This window comes from Ylistrum balloti, unplaced genomic scaffold (assembly GCF_031769215.1).
Source record: "Ylistrum balloti isolate Yb309-2 unplaced genomic scaffold, AGI_CSIRO_Ybal_v1 Utg369578, whole genome shotgun sequence".
Taxonomy (NCBI): Eukaryota; Metazoa; Mollusca; class Bivalvia; order Pectinida; family Pectinidae; genus Ylistrum; species Ylistrum balloti.
Window position 1 is genome coordinate 127,132 of NW_026781870.1, and position 19,368 is coordinate 146,499.

The 19,368-nt window shown below is 33.8% G+C and overlaps 1 protein-coding gene across 1 annotated transcript; it reads right to left on the reverse strand.

Annotated features, from left to right (window-relative positions):
• Positions 1-1,758: 1,758 nt before the first annotated feature.
• LOC132543089 (phosphatidylinositol-glycan-specific phospholipase D-like) lies at positions 1,759-18,440 on the reverse strand. The gene is made up of 24 exons (XM_060206547.1): positions 18,344-18,440; positions 17,473-17,531; positions 16,997-17,075; positions 16,470-16,567; positions 15,487-15,597; positions 14,864-14,912; positions 14,622-14,685; positions 14,176-14,283; positions 13,707-13,734; positions 12,957-13,096; positions 12,101-12,296; positions 11,582-11,742; positions 10,822-10,934; positions 10,352-10,443; positions 9,438-9,551; positions 8,482-8,559; positions 8,023-8,173; positions 6,649-6,707; positions 6,174-6,256; positions 5,405-5,747; positions 4,682-4,781; positions 4,229-4,335; positions 3,170-3,247; positions 1,759-2,832 (listed from the first exon to the last, which is right to left on the reverse strand). The coding sequence occupies exons 1-24, from the start codon at positions 18,438-18,440 to the stop codon at positions 2,698-2,700; spliced, it is 2,643 nt and encodes an 880-aa protein (XP_060062530.1). The 3' UTR covers positions 1,759-2,697.
• Between the last annotated feature and the right edge of the window lie 928 nt (positions 18,441-19,368).

Below are 19,368 nucleotides of genomic sequence, written 5' to 3' on the forward strand. Positions count from 1 at the left end.
ATTAGAAGTGATAAAATGTTAAAATGGAAGACATGGTGACCATCTTTAATGTGTTATAGATCTGAATTTTGGTATTGGACCAACAAAGGACCATGCCTTCATGTCACTTTAATCATTCTTTCAAGAGGACTACTAATGTATAATATACTGTTTTAAGAAGGATAATATACCCTGGACAACAGGTTATTACATAAGCTCTTTGGGTCCTGACTGGAAATGTAAGATGCAGATTTGTTATGGACGTCAGATATGTCTTCAATAAAAATACATATAGTCTATGAATGCTGGTTTTAACCCACCAACATCCGATTATTCTCAACATTCAAAACGGCCATGCAGGGTCCTGATATTGGGTCAGTAACATACTTGCATCAAGGGCTACAAAGTTTATTTATATAATGACCTTGGCCCACTTTCAATAGCACAGGGGTCAATTTTTTTTTTCAACGATCAGTAGGTCTTGGGTCATGGTATTTGTGTAGTAGCATGCTTGGGAAGTGAGCATCCAAATTTGCAGAAATTGCCTTAATCTGCAGAATAGATAAGCAATTCAGGCCCATTTGGCCTCTTGTTAAAGGTTTATACTGAAGTAATCTCAAATGTTTGGTAATTAAATCTTAACTTTAAGCTACATTTTAAGGATAGTTAATTGCTTTTTTAGGGTTTCTACCAAAGAAATTTCAAATCTTCAATTTTATTTCATCACTGACACTACAAAACAATGAAGTATATGCAATTTTATTCATTAATCAGCCTACATTACCCATATCTCTATTACCAACCTCTAATAAAAGCAGCTTGCATTTGTTTTTCTAGTACATTATCATCCAAGTATTAAATATAATTAAGATAATTTTCTTACCAAAACAATTTATTGTGTTTATCTATTTCACTTACAATGTTTCTGTGGTTGTAACTTATATCTAAGATACAGAAATTGATACAAATTAAATACACATACACACATATACAAACTTATAGTTTTTGTGTTATGCTCTGGACAAAATTTAAGTATGAAATAAATAAGAAATAACTCCTACAATGTTAATTATGCAAAACAGAGTTATGGTTCTTGTACACAGTATTTCTCCTTATCAAGATCTATCTGCTTTTGAAGTTTCATGTAGATACCTCTAAGAATTTTTGTGATATGCTCCAGACAAAATTATGAGGCAAACAAAGCAAAGACTATATGCTCTATCTTCCGGGAGCATAAAAAAGACAAGAAAATGTCCATCAGACATGAATACCCATGCTCCAATGAGTATCATTGTTTGATGACTTTACAGAAGATGGCAAATGTGACATTTGACCTTTTAACCTTGACTGATGACCAACTTAATATTACAAGATGAAGGATTTAATGTTGTATAATACTGTGGGGTAATATGAATCCATTCCGTTAAGAGGTAATACATCAGATATATATATAATCTCCACTGTCAGAAAAATGACAGGAAATAAAAACAATTTATGATTTATCACAGCTTCATTTCTACAGCAATATATGGTATAAAATTGCATATCAAATGATTGATTTACAAGTTAAATAGAATAGAAAAGGAATGAAATATTAACATTTATGAATTACATAAACAAACACATCAACAAATAAATCAACAAATTATGTAAGTTCCACATTCTTAAAAAAAACCATAATCATGGTCAATTTGAAGCTGTTAAGAACACAATATAAAAAAAAGTTAACTTTTAAAGTTAATTAATGCAATATTAGAATTACAAAATCAATATTTCCTTCAATCGGTACACATGAAAGTTATCTTTTGTCTCAAAGTTATAGAAATTCAAAATTAATTAAAAGACCATATACTCTCATAAAATGAATAGAAAATTCTTCCATTTTTCATACAAAAATACTCCACCATATGGATCCCTGAGTACCAGCCAATAATTTATGAGGTAAATAGAAACATCTCTCTGTAAATCTTATAAACAAGAGAGCCATGGCCCTTAACAGTCATCTGAAAGTCAATGAATGGATGAACAAACCACAGAATTTACAGATGGTGGTTTGACAAATCTGATGAATTCCCACAATGATATTTCAGACTACATTTGGTTTGAATCCATTAAAGCACACATCCCCAGAATAGTAAATCACCTAAGCAAGATGATCATATTTGTTACAAGGACTCGCATGGACTGAAACTTTGTATAGATTGTAGTATACCTAGGGAAGGATTCATACCTAGTACAAATGAAAAACAGGTTCAATCCCTGAAAATGCACAACATTTCTTATGAATTTATACCATATCTTATCTGACTTGGCTATCAATTGATAGGTTCTTTATCACCAGAATGTTTTAAAAATACACATCACCGGAATAACTTTTGTCAATAAACATTAATGTAATGATAAAATAATCAACAAAATTATACTCTGATCAATAAATATCTTCTTCCTGAAATATTCTCTAATCATAAACGTCATCCTTACACTTACATACATCAGATATATCATTATCTACATCTGTATATTTCATGAAGATTTCATACATATCTTATATGTACAATGTATGCCTTATACATTTCTCCTCTCATATACCATTACAAAAAACACATTTATACCAAATATCAGATTAACACAAAAAAAAGTGATCAGGTTTCAATGTAGATAAATCAAGAACACAAAGATATAGATAAATCTGATAATGTACAAATACGTTAGATTTTATCAACTTGACCCTTGACCTCCAACCTCTTCTCCGTCAGATGTCCTTGTAGTGTTTATCCTGTATACATACACGGTCGGAGAAGACCATTTGTCGAAATGTTCGTCACCATATAACACCGACGTCACCATGTTGTTCTGTAAACAAAATGTGTTCTGTGTTTAAATGTACCTTATTGATTACCTCCCCACTCCCCCCACTTACAGTTACTAAAAATAAAAATATAATTAAAATTTGTGAACATTTATTTTCATGATTATAGACTTTCATTGTATTGGCATTTTATCATGATGAGCAGATTGTGTAAATATAGCATTGTCTCAAAAATCCTTAAATCATCAATATCACTGAGATGATATAAATTAAAGTAAAATTAATGAACTGGTTATCATTGATATTAGGTATGCTGTACTAGAAGTTTATATCAGTAGTTTAGATGGGAAGAGTAAACAATTAAAACCGTTAAATACAAACCCGATTCTTTGCCTTTAAGATAGCAGCATTAAATCCCATCTTCAATTTGTATCCATAAGCGTCAGTAGTAAAATTGGCCTGGAATTACAAAGACACATAGATAGAAATCCTGACATTTATATGGATGATATCACACAGCTGTTAAATAGACATCCTTGTTCTATTTTATGCACTTAAGCCTAAAATCCATTGATACATGTAGTGAAATCTGAAGATTTAACATTTAACAACGAGACAATAATCTTTAACTGCCAAATCCAAGATGGTATCATGTTTTAAAATCAAACAGGCACAACTAGGGACCAAGGAAATTTGAGATCCATCCATCCCCATACTTCTAAAGAAATGATAACAATAAACCTTTATGTAAAAAGACCCAAAATGGTCATCTGTTGGCCATTTATATTTCTGGTCAGTCCCAAAATCAAACAAGCACAACTAGGAGCCAAAAAGAACCTACATATGAAATTTGAAAAAGATCTAACCAGTACTTCTGAAGAAATAGTGATAATGAAAATTGTTTACAGACCGACTATGGGTGTACACAGTGATTTGAATAGCCCTGATGATGGTTGGCTAAAAAGTAGCACTCAACGGACTGATAACTCAATCTTTGCTTTAGTTGTAGGTAAAATAGATTATTAGAATCTCTTACTGTAGGTAATTAAAATGAAGGAAATTGAACAGGCGCCAAAATAACACATCCTTGTAGTAACATCTTCATAGCTTCTTGAGGGTATCAATATACTAAATCTATGTGTATAATATTGTCCACAAGGCAAGCACATTATTGTTTACCTGGAGTCAGAAGGTCACCTTATTTATATTGGAGGATAATAACATTCAGTTAGTACATATAATACTGAAATATGGGTGGGCTTATTTCCAGCTGGCTGGGTCTTTCTGTTAAACACATACTTTATTTGCCATATAATTTCTTTCCTTTACCTAGTGACAGGCACAGAACAGGCTTCCAATTATGAAATTAATAAGCTAATTGTCTGTGGACAAGACTAATTAGATAAACATTTTGGATAAAGGTAAAATTTTGTAACTTACCATTGTCTCAGGACAGGGGTAGTAAAGTCCACACTGGGAGGAGTATGTGGCATTTCCCTTAGGAAAATATTTACCACCATAGTAAACATACAATTTACCATCGTAATCTGAAGAAAAAAACCATCACTATCAATTCTAATGTGTGATACTAGAACTAGAAAATGTTCCCACTATCAAGCATATTAATCCATGTTTGACAAATTTCTATAAATGGTAAAGGTGACCTTGGAGCACAAATTCATTTGATGTATTCTCATGATATTGTCTACACTTTTATTTGAAAATGATGAAAGTCACCTTGACCTTTTACTTTAAGACCCTACAGTTATATGATATATCACATTAAATAAGGAAAAGTTTTTCAGTTTTTGAAGGGTTATCAATGGAATTTTAATGGTTATGATTATCAGTAATGATTTCATTGTTTGGTAGGAGTGCAAGCAGGATACCAACCATTTGAAAACCAGCGTGGTATGATGTCTGTAGCATCAGAATTACGTCGTGGTGCTCCAATCATTAGATCATCTATACCATCCGCGTTTACATCTTCAAACTGTAAAGAAAATAGCAAATCAACTATACAGGTATCATTCAACCTTTTACAAACAATATGTTACTTTTTTTTTTAATCTTTGTTTTGTATTGCAATTTGGATCAGAAAAGACGATTCAAAACAGAGTTCAAATTAACAATAGGTGACCAAAAAGGCACGATTCCAGAATTTGTGACACCTAAAAATTCTGAATATTTGAAAAAATATTCAACTTTTCATATCCTAAATTTCATCACATAATTTTGAAAAAGTATGTATTCAGTATGTTCCTTTGAAAGGCATATAATTTCTATATATAGTCAAACCTGTCTGTAAAGGCCATCAGTACATAACAAATACCTGTCTGTAATAGTTTTTCGTACATAACAAACATCTATTCATAAAGTAAATCTGTACTTAACAAACACATATCTATTAAGGCTATTTGTGTATCACAAATACCTATCTATAAAGGTCATCTGTATATCACAAAACCTGTCTATAATAACCACTGGTTTCAGGTCCAAAAGCAATATCATATGGTTATTGAAATGTTTGATGTATTGTTCATGAAAACAATTTTAATATTCAAATTAAAATTGAAATACACTTCCAACAGATACCTTAACATAATGTTTATGTACCTTGATAAAAATGCCGAACCTGCCAAATTGTCTGTCGCCCGTGAAGGTGGCAAGGAGTTGGACGTTGTTGTTTGTGATGTTATATACAAATACTACTCCTGCTTGGTGAATATGGATCGGAATAGTGTCGTATACCCCAGAGGCATCACGCCCCACCACACCTACAGCCAGGATCAGCGATTTATTATCGTAGGGAAAACCAACATCAGCACTGTATCCTGCCAAGTCAAACTGCTGTTCTCCATGTAGAGTGAGGCCAGAAATATTGTAAGTCATTCCCAGGTTGTAGAGGTTTAGCGCCCCGACAGTCTGGAGGTCAGACGGGGTCAACTGACAATCAGGTCTGTGATAGAGTATTGATGTATATTAAAATCATTTCATGTTAAATTGATCAATTAATTATAAGTCACTTATATATAAAATAGCCACAACAAATAGCTATATATTTTTATAAAATAAGTTGAAATTATAAAAACTGCTTCATAGATGCATGAAATTTTCCTTACATATACTTATTGATATAGTATATACCAAACCATACCTGGTCAATTCCTAGACATACTGGCCATTAATTTCTGATGAATGAAAAAAGGAACACAGCATACCAGGTCTTCCCAATAATACATTATGTGTACAATGGAATCTTAATCAAACATATGTTTGAATGTACAGTAGTTGTAGAAATGTATGTACAGTAATAAAAGAGAGAGAAAAAATATGTTATACAATGTACCCTTAAGGTAATAGGAGTTAATTAAATGTCACAAACCTACTACATTTCCTGAAGTAAGGCTGTCCCACCATAACCAGGCCATTTCGTACTCTGACATTGTGTCCAAACCAGCTGTAAGCCTGGAGTTATAACATACAGTCAAACTTTGTTCTCTCATTATCTGGTGACTCTAATTTCTTTTAACAAGAAAATGTTTCCTCTGGTTCAGCCAAACCTTTTTATCTTTATTTTGATTACAATTCACACGAATACCAGGTACTTGTACCCAGACAATTCGAGTTTGAGTTTTACATACTAAATGTATTATATTCAACAACATTTCCTCATATAAATAAACACAAAGACGACATTATCAGGAATGATTACATATTCTGAATATCTATAATGACGGAAACCCTTATTCTAATGCAATGTTTAACAACCAATGTCTTATGAAGGTGACAATGTACAAAGAACACTAGTCATTGAAACATCACAAATACATTTCGTATTTTGTTCTTTATGAATATACCTGTTTATTTTGCAGGCTCCACTTTTCAATTAAAGATTCAAATGTTATCACCATGTGTCCTGAAAAAGAATTAAGTTATTTCATTTACAATAATCATAACAGACTAAAACATTTCACCAATCCTTCAAAGTGAGATGAACGAGGCCATACCAATATCAAAACAAAATTCATCTGGTCAGATAGAAGTTGTGTTTTCAAATCACTGAAAATTGAAAATCCACTTAGAAATCTCAATACTGAAATGAGGGAGTGTGATTGGAGGGTTGAATGGTGACCTGAGGAAGTGAGAATGGAGGGATGAATACTTACTGGAGGAAGTGTGATTGGAGGGTTGAATACTGATGAGAGGAAGTATGATTGGAGGGTTGAATGCTGACTGGAGGAAGTGTGATTGGAGGGTTGAATGCTGACTGGAGGAAGTGTGATTGGAGGGTTGAATGCTGACTGGAGGAAGTGTGATTGGAGGGTTGAATGCTGGCTGGAGGAAGTGTGATTGGAGGATTGAATACTGACTGGAGGAAGTGTGATTGGAGGGTTGTATGCTGACTGGAGGAAGTGTGATTGGAGGGTTGAATACTGACTGGAGGAAGTGTGATTGGAGGGTTGAATGCTGACTGGAGGAAGTGTGATTGGAGGGTTGAATTCTGACAGGAGGAAGTGTGATTGGAGGACTGAATACTGACTGGAGGAGGTGTGATTGGAGGGTTGAATGCTGACCTGAGGAAGTGTGATTGGAGGGTTGAATACTGACTGGGGGAAGTGTGATTGGAGGGTTGAAAACTGACCAAAGGAAGTGTGATTGGAGGGTTGAAAACTGACCAAAGGAAGTGTGATTGGAGGGTTGAAAACTGACCTGAGGAAGTGTGATTGGAGGGTTGAATACTGACTGGAGGAAGTGTGATTGGAGGGTTGAATGCTAACCTGAGGAAGCCTGATTGGAGGGTTGAATACTTTAATACATATATGTTGCTGTATGTAGTAAGTTTGACAGAAGGTCTGAATACTAATTTGAGTAATCTTCATTAGATGTTTGAATACTTTACTGTGTTTGAAGCTTGACTTGAAGTCTGAACAATTAGTTAGCTGGACTGGCAGGCTCAATACTGACCTGAAGAAGCTAGATTGGAGCATTGAATTCTGAATTGAGTAAATTTGACTAGAGGGTGAAATACTGACAAGAGTAAGCTTGACTGGATGTCTGAATACTTACGAGAGAAAGCATGACTGGAGGGTTGAATACTAATCTGAGTAAGCATAACCGGAGGTTCAGATACTGACCTGAGTAAGATTGACTAGAAGATTGAATACTAATGTGATTGACTAGAAATTTGAATACTGACATGAGTAAGATTGACTAGAAGGTTGACCACTGACCTGAGTAAGCATGACTAGAGGGCAGTGCTGACACAATGCCACTCTGATTTGCCACCACCTGATAGTATGGTGTCCCCAACAACAGGTCATGGTGACTATCCTTGTTAATGTCACCTGTCGTCATGGTAAATCCAAGATTACAGTACTGACTCTACAAAATAAGTAAGTTTTAGAATCGTTTGCAGTCAAAGTTGCCAGAAAGATCACCTCTGTCAAGTAATTTGTAACCAACAATTATAAACGTCTCATTTATAACTTCCCAACTTCTGTTTATACCAAAAGGAACACCAACGGCAATAAGACATAAAATTATCAACATTCCAAAATTGGTCTCAGTACATAAACAAACATTGAACTGTTAAATCTGAAACAGTTCATTACATTTACAATGAGTTTAGTACATATATTACAATATATTATATATTTTTATGGTAACGATAAGTCAATATCATATCTTACCTTACATGTGATTGTTATATTTGGCTGGTAGAGTGTTGCATTAGGTGTCAGTTTACCATAGTAGATAAATACTGCTCCCTGTAATTGACATCAAAATATTATTTTTACAAACATTTATACCTTTAACAACATATAAGCTAGATACTTACTTTCAGTACAGAATCATATTTAAATACCAGTCCTGTGTTGTGTCATTAACAGTTTAATCAACAACTGAAATATTTATTTTAGAAAAATGATCAAATATATCACTAACTTGGTAAAAGGTTTTCTACTGTTGGGGAAAAAAGTTATATTTAATGGCATGTACATCCAAGTCGTGCTGTACAGGTATATACTACATTATATAGGTATATACTACAATGTACAGGTATATACTACAATGTACAGGTATATACTACACTATACAGGTATATACTACACTGCACAGGTATATAATACACTGTACAGGTATATACTACACTGTACAGGTATATACTACCTTATACAGGTATATACTACACTGTACAGGTATATAATACACGGTACAGGTGTATACTACACTGTACAGGTATATAATACACTGTACAGGTATATACTACACTGTACAGGTATATACTACACTGTACAGGTATATAATACACTGTACAGGTATATACTACACTGTACAGGTGTATACTACAATATACAGGTATATACTACACTGTACAAGTATATACTACCTTATACAGGTATATACTACACTGTACAGGTATATATATACACTGTACAGGTGTATACTACAATACACTGTACAGGTATATATATACACTGTACAGGTATATACTACACTGTACAGGTATATACTACACTGTACAGGTATATAATACACTGTACAGGTATATACTACACTGTACAGGTATATAATACACTGTACAGGTACATACTACACTGTACAGGTATATACTACACTGTACAGGTATATACAAGAATCATACATTGTAGTCGAGTTGTCCATGGTTCCTAAATGCTGGAGCTCCTACAGCCACATCTAAATCTCCATCCTGGTTAATATCTAACACTGCCACTGATGTACCAAACAGGGACTGGGCCTGGAAATATACAATAGGTGTCATAAAACATCACTACACAAAAATGTCCATACACAGGGAATTGTTTTATATAAATGTGATACAATATACAATACAATATTATATTAATCACCGCTGGAGGTCCCTGGTGGATTTTGTATCTTACCTTTATATACTAGTATGTGGAAGGCCCTATGGATGGTTGTTTGTATAAATAGCAACCTTTGGAAAATCCTGAGTGGACAGGGTACAGATGACATATATCAGTAACCTGTGGGGCACATGGCATGGGGGAAACTGTTGCTTATTATTGGTAGTAACTTTGTGGGCACATAGGGTGGGAGAAACTGTTGGAAATTATTTGTAGTAACTTTGTGGGCACATAGGGTGGGATAAACTGTTGGATATTATCTGTAGTTACCTTGTGGGCACATAGGGTGAGAGAAACTGTTGGAAATGATTGGTAGTAACTTTGTGGGCACATAGGGTGGGAGAAACTGTTGGAAATTATTGGTAGTAACTTTGTGGGCACATAGGGTGGGAGAAACTGTTGGAAATTATTGGTAGTAACTTTGTGGGCACATAGGGTGGGAGAAACTGTTGGATATTATTTGTAGTTACCTTGTGGGCACATAGGGTGGGAGAAACTGTTGGATATTATTTGCAGTTACCTTGTGGGCATATAGGGTGGGAGAAACTGTTGGATATTATTTGTAGTTACCTTGTGGGCACATAGGGTGAGAGAAACTGTTGGATATTATTGGTAGTTACTTTGTGAGCACATAGGGTGAGAGAAACTGTTGGATATTATTGGTAGTTACCTGTGGAGGCCCCTTAAGGGTACAGTTGGTCTGGTTATTCATATTCAGGAGATAGTAGGCTCCTTGAGCTACAGGCAGTCCATCATCTGTCCCTGTCAATCAAAAATTTGTAAGGGATAAATAAACTGAAGCTCATAAGTTTCCCCTACACTATCATGTGGTCAGTTTGATTTTAAGATACACAACAAAGAAGGGCTGAGATAAACATGACTAGTGCATTAACTGTCACCTGCTTTATATTTCATATAGACTTAATTAATGCAATAAATAAATTCTCATGTGTCATAAATATTGCTAAAAACTCAGGAGGAAGAAATAGTGACAAGGGAGAAAATTCACACAAGATGTCATAAAAAATAAATGTACAAATGTATTACAATATGTCAATATGTAAGTTACAAAAGTTTGGTATCATACAATATAATTCATAAATATACATGCATGAGATATCATATACATAAAATACTCACCATATAAAACATACACCCTGCCTTGGTCAGGACTGCCTCCACCACCATATCCAGGGGCCCCCACCACCAGATCATCATTGTCGTCACCGTTAAGGTCACCAACAGCAAGTGACCTGCATATTCAGCTTGTTTACATTTCTTTCAGTGAATAATACATACTCTATTTAAACAAAAGGCTCAAGAGTCTAACAAAAAGGGCCAGGCAAACAACACACAATGCCAGACATAGGTGAGTCCAATAGATCACTTGAAACATTGTCTCAGGTGACCTACAATGTATTTATAAATATGCAGTGTTTGTCCGACACCAAAAACATTTCATATTGAAAGAAAACAAATAAAAGGTTCTATTTATGACATAACTTCACTACTTTTACAAAAACTTCAGCAACAATTTTTTATAATATCTAAATAAGTACTTGATTGGAGATATTCTCATTCAGTGACATTTTCTGATAGATATGAGGTAATGAAGTTATGACATTACAACTGAAAAATGGGATCCTTCAGCCAAGCAGTTTGACTAGCTATAGAAGTTATCACCAGTGTAGTTATAACAAAATCTATCTTAATGGATGTTATTACACTGATAACAGGGTGATTATGTTATCTTTTTTAAAATAGAAATGCCAAAATTGTGCTACAATTGAAAATGCTTTTATAAAGCTAATAACAATAGACACACATGTAGCTGTGGTAGTCATGGTGATCACAGACAAATAAAACTTTTCATTAAAAATAAGTGTATTAGTTTGCTTACCATCCAAACTTAGAGAATCTCTCCGGTGTGTAGTAGATGCCCATCTGATTTGGACTGTCTTTCATTTGTTCCAATTCCTTGTTCCTCATTAATTTCATTTTCTCTGCCATGATTCTTTTTCTTCTTGTAAGTAAAGTATCTCTCTTGTCTTGTATCTGAGACTGAGAGAGATTTTTACAAATCGTTACAAGTCATCATAAGATAAGATCATTTTTGAGGTGCTCCATTATAAAAGGATACCTTGAAAATGTCAAGTTTCAGCATTGTGTTCACATCATTTTTATGTAAAGGACATCATTTGGATCATATCCTGTGACTGATCTTTTTTTAAGACACATAAAATATATATATACTTAAAATGTCACATAAAATTTACAATATACATATATCAAACCATAACAATGCTGTCCATGCTTTTTTAATTCCTTTCAAGTAAAAGTTATCAATAATTAAAATGGTACTTGATATTATGGGACAACTTATATATATTTTTCCGTTAAATTAGATAATGAAATTTACTCTGATCTTGTGGCCTGGTTTGACAAGAATACCCCTATAGGCCTTCTCCACAATAACATCATCCTGTGTAAGACCACGTAGGTCAGGCTGTCGAAAGAAGCCATTCTTCTCCTTATTGTTGTGAAATCTGTAAAACTCTTGTGAGGATGACCCATTACAGTTGATATACAGTGGATTGTGTGGGATCACACATGAACTGTAAGAAAGTAGAAAATATTATACTGTTACAGTCAAATATCAACTCCTTCAGCATAGTAAACCAAGGGCAATAACTCTGTAAACAGTACTGCAGAAGACCTCAGACTGTGTTACATGTGCATGATTTATGTGACAATGTGATGCATGCTGGACAAAGGGCAATAACTTTGTATATAAAGATAAAGAAGCCAAGGGTTTAAAAAGATTGTAAAGAAGTTTAAAATGTCAGTAGACATGTTCTAGAAACAATTGTATGCAGAATTTTTTGTCCATAAAAGCTGTGAAAAATGCTCTGAATATCTCTTAACAAACTACTACCCTGGTACTTGCGTTTTTTTGTTAAAACTAGAACTGATAGCCAAGGCAAACTGAAAAACCTTGTCGGATCCCATATGTATTAAGAATTTACAAAATAACTTGCTTTCAATCAGGACTACAATGAATTGAATAAAAGACCTTTATTAATTAGTTAAATAAGAAGAAGACTGGTATTAAAATATTTTTAGAACATTTTTATGATATCCAAGAGCAACTTTCTTTTTTTGATTCAAACTTCTTCCATAAGAATTATGATCTGGAAACCAGTTTTAAACAATGTTACAATCATTTGAAAACAAAACTGTTCAAAGATATTTACAGAGAGTTAAAAAAAACATACCTAGTGCCATTCTCCAGCATGTTGATGGTGCGGTTCCACAGTCGAGCTGACCATCCAGCCATATCATTAACACCACCCAAAAAGTAGTCACGGTATTGATCCACTAAAAATGGACTGGTATTGGCAACAGCAGCATATGCCTGTAAAACAGTAAAAATAACGTGTGAAAGTCCTGTTAACTTGTTGCTATTAATTTTTCTCATGGCTATGAGAGCTATATAAACCATTGACCAATAAACATTTTTGTAAGGTTGGTGTATCAGAATAACTATAAAAATCATCACTGTGACTAGAATCACTTCATAATCACAGACTATATGAATCGCCAAAAAATTTAGGAGTATGAAATTGAGAAAATTCACAGCCTCAAAAATAAACTGGTTTACAATTATAACATTTTATGACATTTATGTTGTGAGGATCTGTTAGTGAAATGATAAATTCTAATATATCTATAGTTTAATATTTCAATTTCTACTCAAGTTGGACTCAATAAAACTACTAAATTAATCCTGTTTTATTTGTCTGGATCATATTTTCACTATTTCAAGGTACCATAGCATGACCATGAAAATTTAATCTATGAAATAATGTGACACAAATATTTGGTATCCTTTTACATCCATATTATAAAATTTTAATTTGTTGAAATATAATTTATCGTCTCATTAGCAAATTGTGAAAATTTTTACTCATGAATATTACCAGTTATATGGTACTTTATGATTTTTCAGGACATCAGATACTCACTTCTGAGCCTCCAGCCATCTCAGCATAGCTGAAATCATAATATATAACAGTTTAAATGTAATCATTGTAAAGACAAAATACAGAGCCATTCAGTTCTTACTGTGATGTACATGTACTGACAGATGTATATTTATCATTTTTTATTTATGAAGAAAAAGGATCAATGTAAAATATTCTACCATTAAGTATACATTCATTCAACCTTAATTAAAGGACATATCACTTATTGCTTTCTTCACAAATCTCATTGACATTTTTAAGAAACAGCAAGCATTAAAAAAAAATTATTTCAAAACACTGTACTATTTATCAAAGAATAATGTTCAACACAGACACTGTATGAAATGAAAAATGTTTTACCTAACATACAAAATCTGTAAAAAATGTAATGAATTTTTTTATTTTGTGTTGTAAATATACAGGATGATCTAAAATGCATAACAGATTTTATACAATATTATACGCATACCCTCCTACAAGGAGTAAAGTAGAACAGTTGTCGATGACTGGACTGGTGATCCTGGTCGTACCGTAAAACTCCTGATAAATCCTTGTCAGGTCATCTACAGGAACATACCTGTCATATAGACACAAATTCACATAATCTTACTGATAATATCAAATTCAATGAAAACATAACAAAACATGTTTCTGATTTGTTTTGCAAAGGAAGGAAGCAAAGTAAGGGAACAAGTATGCAAGCCAGCAAGCAAGTAAGCAAGGAAGAAAGCAAGGAAGGAAGCAAGGAAGGAAGTAAGTAAGGAGGCAAGGAAGTAAGCAAGTAAAGAAGCAAGGAAGGAAGAAAGCAAGGAAGGAAGCAAGTAAAGAAGCAAGGAAGGAAGAAAGGAAGCACGCAAGAAAGTAAGCAAGGAAGAAAGCAAGAATGGAAGAAAGCAAGCAAGGAAGAATAGTTACCATTCTTTCTGAGGATCCATGTACATTGAAACGTCTGTGTCAAACAAGTTCATCACATCCCCACCTGAAATTAAACATGTTTTTTCACACTATAATTTTCATTTTCTTTCTTGTTATTTCAGTTGTTGTGTAATTAAAAATGTCCTTTATCACAGACTTTCATGATAACCCATGTCTGACAAAACTCTCTGATGTATTAATTATAGAGGAAACCTTGTTATGATAAATACTTGCATACTCACCAAAATCTGCAGCTGTGTGAGCATCATTGTAAGAACCATGAAAATTTTCCTATAATGATAAAAAGAAAATAAAATTCACATGAAAGACATCCTCAAAGATCTTTTCAATTATTGTTAGACAAAAAAGTAATAACTTGACCTTCAAGAGCTCATAGATCATCTGTCTGTTGTGATTTGTATTTAAATGACACGACAAGGATGTTTTAATTACATAGTAACACAATTGCAATCCACTACAAATAAGTTATATAAATTAGATGGGAAAACATGGTAAATAGTTACTTAGATATAAATAAAGGTAAATGTTAAATGAATTTTGTTTTTACTCTTTTGATAGTGAGTACCTCTTTGCTTTCATTTTAATGTTAAGAATATTCACTATTTACTTTTCTATCTTTCTTAATCCCAAGGAGCTCTACATATAAACTTTACATGGAATGACCATATGTAGATAGAGATAAGGATATATTTAACCTAAAAAATGAAAAAGTTAACATTACTTTGAATATTATCACTTTAATTGCATTTAAGGAGGATATCTCATACTCCAGGTATCATATTTCAGTAAGCTAAGGATTGCTATCAAATATGTTGAGATATCCATCATCAGAAAATCTACTCACCTTATCCATTGTGGTTATGAAGCCCTGGTCCACACCGAGGCTGTGCCATACAACATCAGCTACCTGGTGGGACACAACCCCAAACATGAAGGCTACCAGTTTCTCTGTGGCCTGTAATACAAACAAGGTCAGCATCAGTATCCTTAAGAAGCAAGGGCAGATAATTCTAAAGAGCCATAACCTCAAACATGAAAGCAACCTGTTTCTCTGTGGCCTGTAATACAAACAAGGTCAGCATCAGTATCCTTAAGCAGCAAGGGCAAATAATTCTAAAGAGCCACAACCTCAAACATAAAAGTAACCTGTTTCTCTGTGGTCTGTTATACAAATAGGCTGGCATCAGCATCATTAAGGAGCAAGGGCAGACAATTCTAAAGAGCCACAACCCCAAACATGACAGCCATCAGGTTCTCTGTGGCCTGTAGTGCATACAAGGTTCACAACAGTATGGCCATCAATGATAAAAAATGACATCTACATTGTGCTATGGGATGAGAAGAGCCACATCTATAAGATCTCAGGAGAGAGGGAAGTGACACCTACCATATCCTGGGGTTCAGGAGAGTCACATCTAGCATCATTGGTTTAGGATGAGTGACACCATGTGCCAGGCTAAGGGTAAGTGGCATTTACCATGTCCCAAGGTTCCTGAGAGTGAAACCTACCATTTCTTAAGGTTGAGGAGAGCAACATGGAGTGAGCCCCAGGTTTGGTAAAAGTGACACTTGCAACATCCAATAGTTAAGGGTAGTAACATCTACAGAGTCTGTCCCATGGTTGAGAATACTGACACCTACTGTCCTAGGGTTGAGGAGGGTGACACCTACCATGTCCCAGGGTTGAGGAGGGTGACACCTACTGTGTGCCAGGGTTGAGGAGGGTGACACCAATTGTCCTAGGGTTGGGGAGGATGATACCTACCATGTCCCAGGGTTGAGGAGGGTGACACCTACTATGTCTCAGGAGAAGACAATAACACCTACCGTGTCCCAAGGTTGAGGATAATGATTCCTGATGTAGTTGATGGTTGCATTAAGGAAACCAGACCAGTGAGTGTCCTCAGACACTTTTTGGTAATTTCCTGGAACAAAAAATAATCCTTTTATTTGAAAGGATTCTTTATGAAAACACGTGTGTGATCATGTATAATTTAGCATTTTTATTATACAATCATTTGAGAAAATTCTTTGATCGAATTCATGCTGATAATAAAGCTGATTTGATCATTTACCTCCAAAACCTAGACTCAAAATTATATTTCTTTCACACAATAAAACACTGTTTAGGTATAAGTTATAATGTTCCCTTATTCTTAAAAAGTATCAGCATTTGTTAGTAGTAACCAATGGAAAAATTTTAAAAGATGATATCAACATATTTTGTTCCCTCCACCAGTAAAAAAACCAACATAAACATCCTCCATCTTTGATAATTGCTGTACCCTAATTTGATAAATATTGTTTCCCTATACAAAAGTGTAGTGGGTGTCTTTTAAAGTAAAATACAATACCTTTATCACACAGAGAGCTGTAGAAGGCATCAGGGTAAGGACTTCCTGCCATAAAGGCATCGTGATGCTTGGTTATAATCTGAAATTACCCAAAATCTTTATTTTCAATGTACAGTGTATAAGTAATTTTAAATTATATAGTACTTTTTACGTTAAAAGTCATGTTCAGAGATTTCCTTTAGTGTAGCCAAAGATTTTCTTAACATGTTTATCTAAATTTTGGATAACTAATATCAATTTTTATTAGTTACATTGATACATATGTACACTGTTTTACATCTTGTATATATTATCACTAATAATGTAAGACATTCTGATTCCAAGAACTTTTATCTTCTATAAAGTTATTATTTATGTCAGAAAGTCTAAACATGATTTAAGTTCCAATCATATAAACTTATTTAATGCCAAAGATAATTACATTTAGTTTTCCTTCAAATCTTTTAATATGCTTGATGATGAATGAAATTACAAACCTCTTTATAATCAACATGTGTGGGACTTATGTTGCCAAAGTGTTCCTTCGCTATTTCAGCTGTAAAACAGTATGGTAAGAAGAACTCATTCTTAATCAGAATAGATACAGTATATTCATCAAATATCCTTGACCTTGTAAATCACAGTGAAAAGAAAATTCTATAATGAAAGTAGTGTCTAGTTATTAACATGTATGTTGTGATTTCCTTTTGTAAAGAAGCTTGAACTATTTTTATTTTTTTTCCAATATTTGATCACTCAGCTTGTACAATCAATTTATCACTAACCTGCAGCCCTGGTGCTTATATCTCATAATTTGTGCTAACTTTAAGCTGTCCTTTTATATTTATATGTAATTAGTATTTTAACTTGTGCTGTTCATAACCACATTCAAACACCTGTGCTGCCAGTTGGTGACAGATTTAACGCGCATATAGAAAAGTAATAATAATAATTAAATATTTGATCTGAGTGTCATTATTCAGGAATCAGGATTGACTTTGAGTCAGGAAAGACTATAATGCAGAGGCTACATGTAGTATGACGACATCCACTCACAACTCCTACACATACACACACACGTACATGTTCAGTCAGTGTACTTTTTTTTCTCGTTCAAGTTCTCGTATCTACATGGAATTAAATAGTTTATGAAAAGAATTACATTCATGTTCAGGTGTACCAGTGGTACGATCACGTACACAGTAAACTCATCTCTGACTAAGATCGCAATAAAGTGCTTAATCTGCAAATATATATACCGTATCGGCGGTCAGTTCATTGCACAATGTGCGTCTGCGAGACCTCTTAGGACTTATATCTGTATGTATATAGTAATTGCTCAATGTGGTACGTCTCACTTGTACTTACAAATGACAATATGTGTCGTGATGCCACAGCCGCACACATACACAAGTAATGACAGGGACAATAACAGCGAGAATGCAACTTGACAGCGCGCCGCCATTTTGTCCAGAATATTTTGTCACGTGACATTGCAGTCATGTGAACAGAATGTACAAAAGACATAGTAGTGAATAGCACATTTTGATTCATTTTCAAGTGGCCGGTTTGGACACAAGTTTTCCAATTGATAGTTAACCACTTCCTGTAAAGTTCGATAAAATACAAGGCTAGATAAGACCAGAGACGTGTTATATACGTCTCTGATAAGACTAATCATATTTCCTCTTGAAGTGAGATGTGCATTAAATCTATTCCGATTAACTTAACGATGGAATTAGTTTTGATATTCTGATGAGATTTTCCCCACTCAAGTGGAAAAGATAATTAAACAAATAGCTGGTTGTCTGAACTCCCACCCTCTTCAATCGATTCGGACTAGCTCTTTTATTAACCAATCATTAGGTGTTTACAATCACATTAATCAAAACCATATACACAATGGAAGTAAAACTCATTTAACTGAAATTTGCATTTTGTTTTATATCACTTAACTTGTGAAAAAGAATTTAGATTGAATAAAGTGTTTGCATTATGTTATTTCTCACTTAAATTAATATCTATTTTTTAAGGGAAAAAGAATTTCACTTAAGTAAAAACAAATTCCTTAAGAGGAAACGGGATTAAATGTTTAGACGGCTTAATTGAAGACACTTACCACTACTTCTTCGTATGTAATAATCATACAGACCAGAGAGTAATTATTTCTATAATCCAGTAGACTTGAACTTACTATACCACGTGGTAGTGATAACTACTCGAATGAAAATGATGTAAAAATATGTCAAATCACTCGGCAATAAATACTTTTCTTGATAAAGAGATTTTGATCTCTCTCCCTATGTAATTTGGTATCTGGACATGTCGTCTCGCATGACAATTTAAAAGGATGTCCACATTGACACAGACGTGTGTTCTCTGATTGGCAGTAA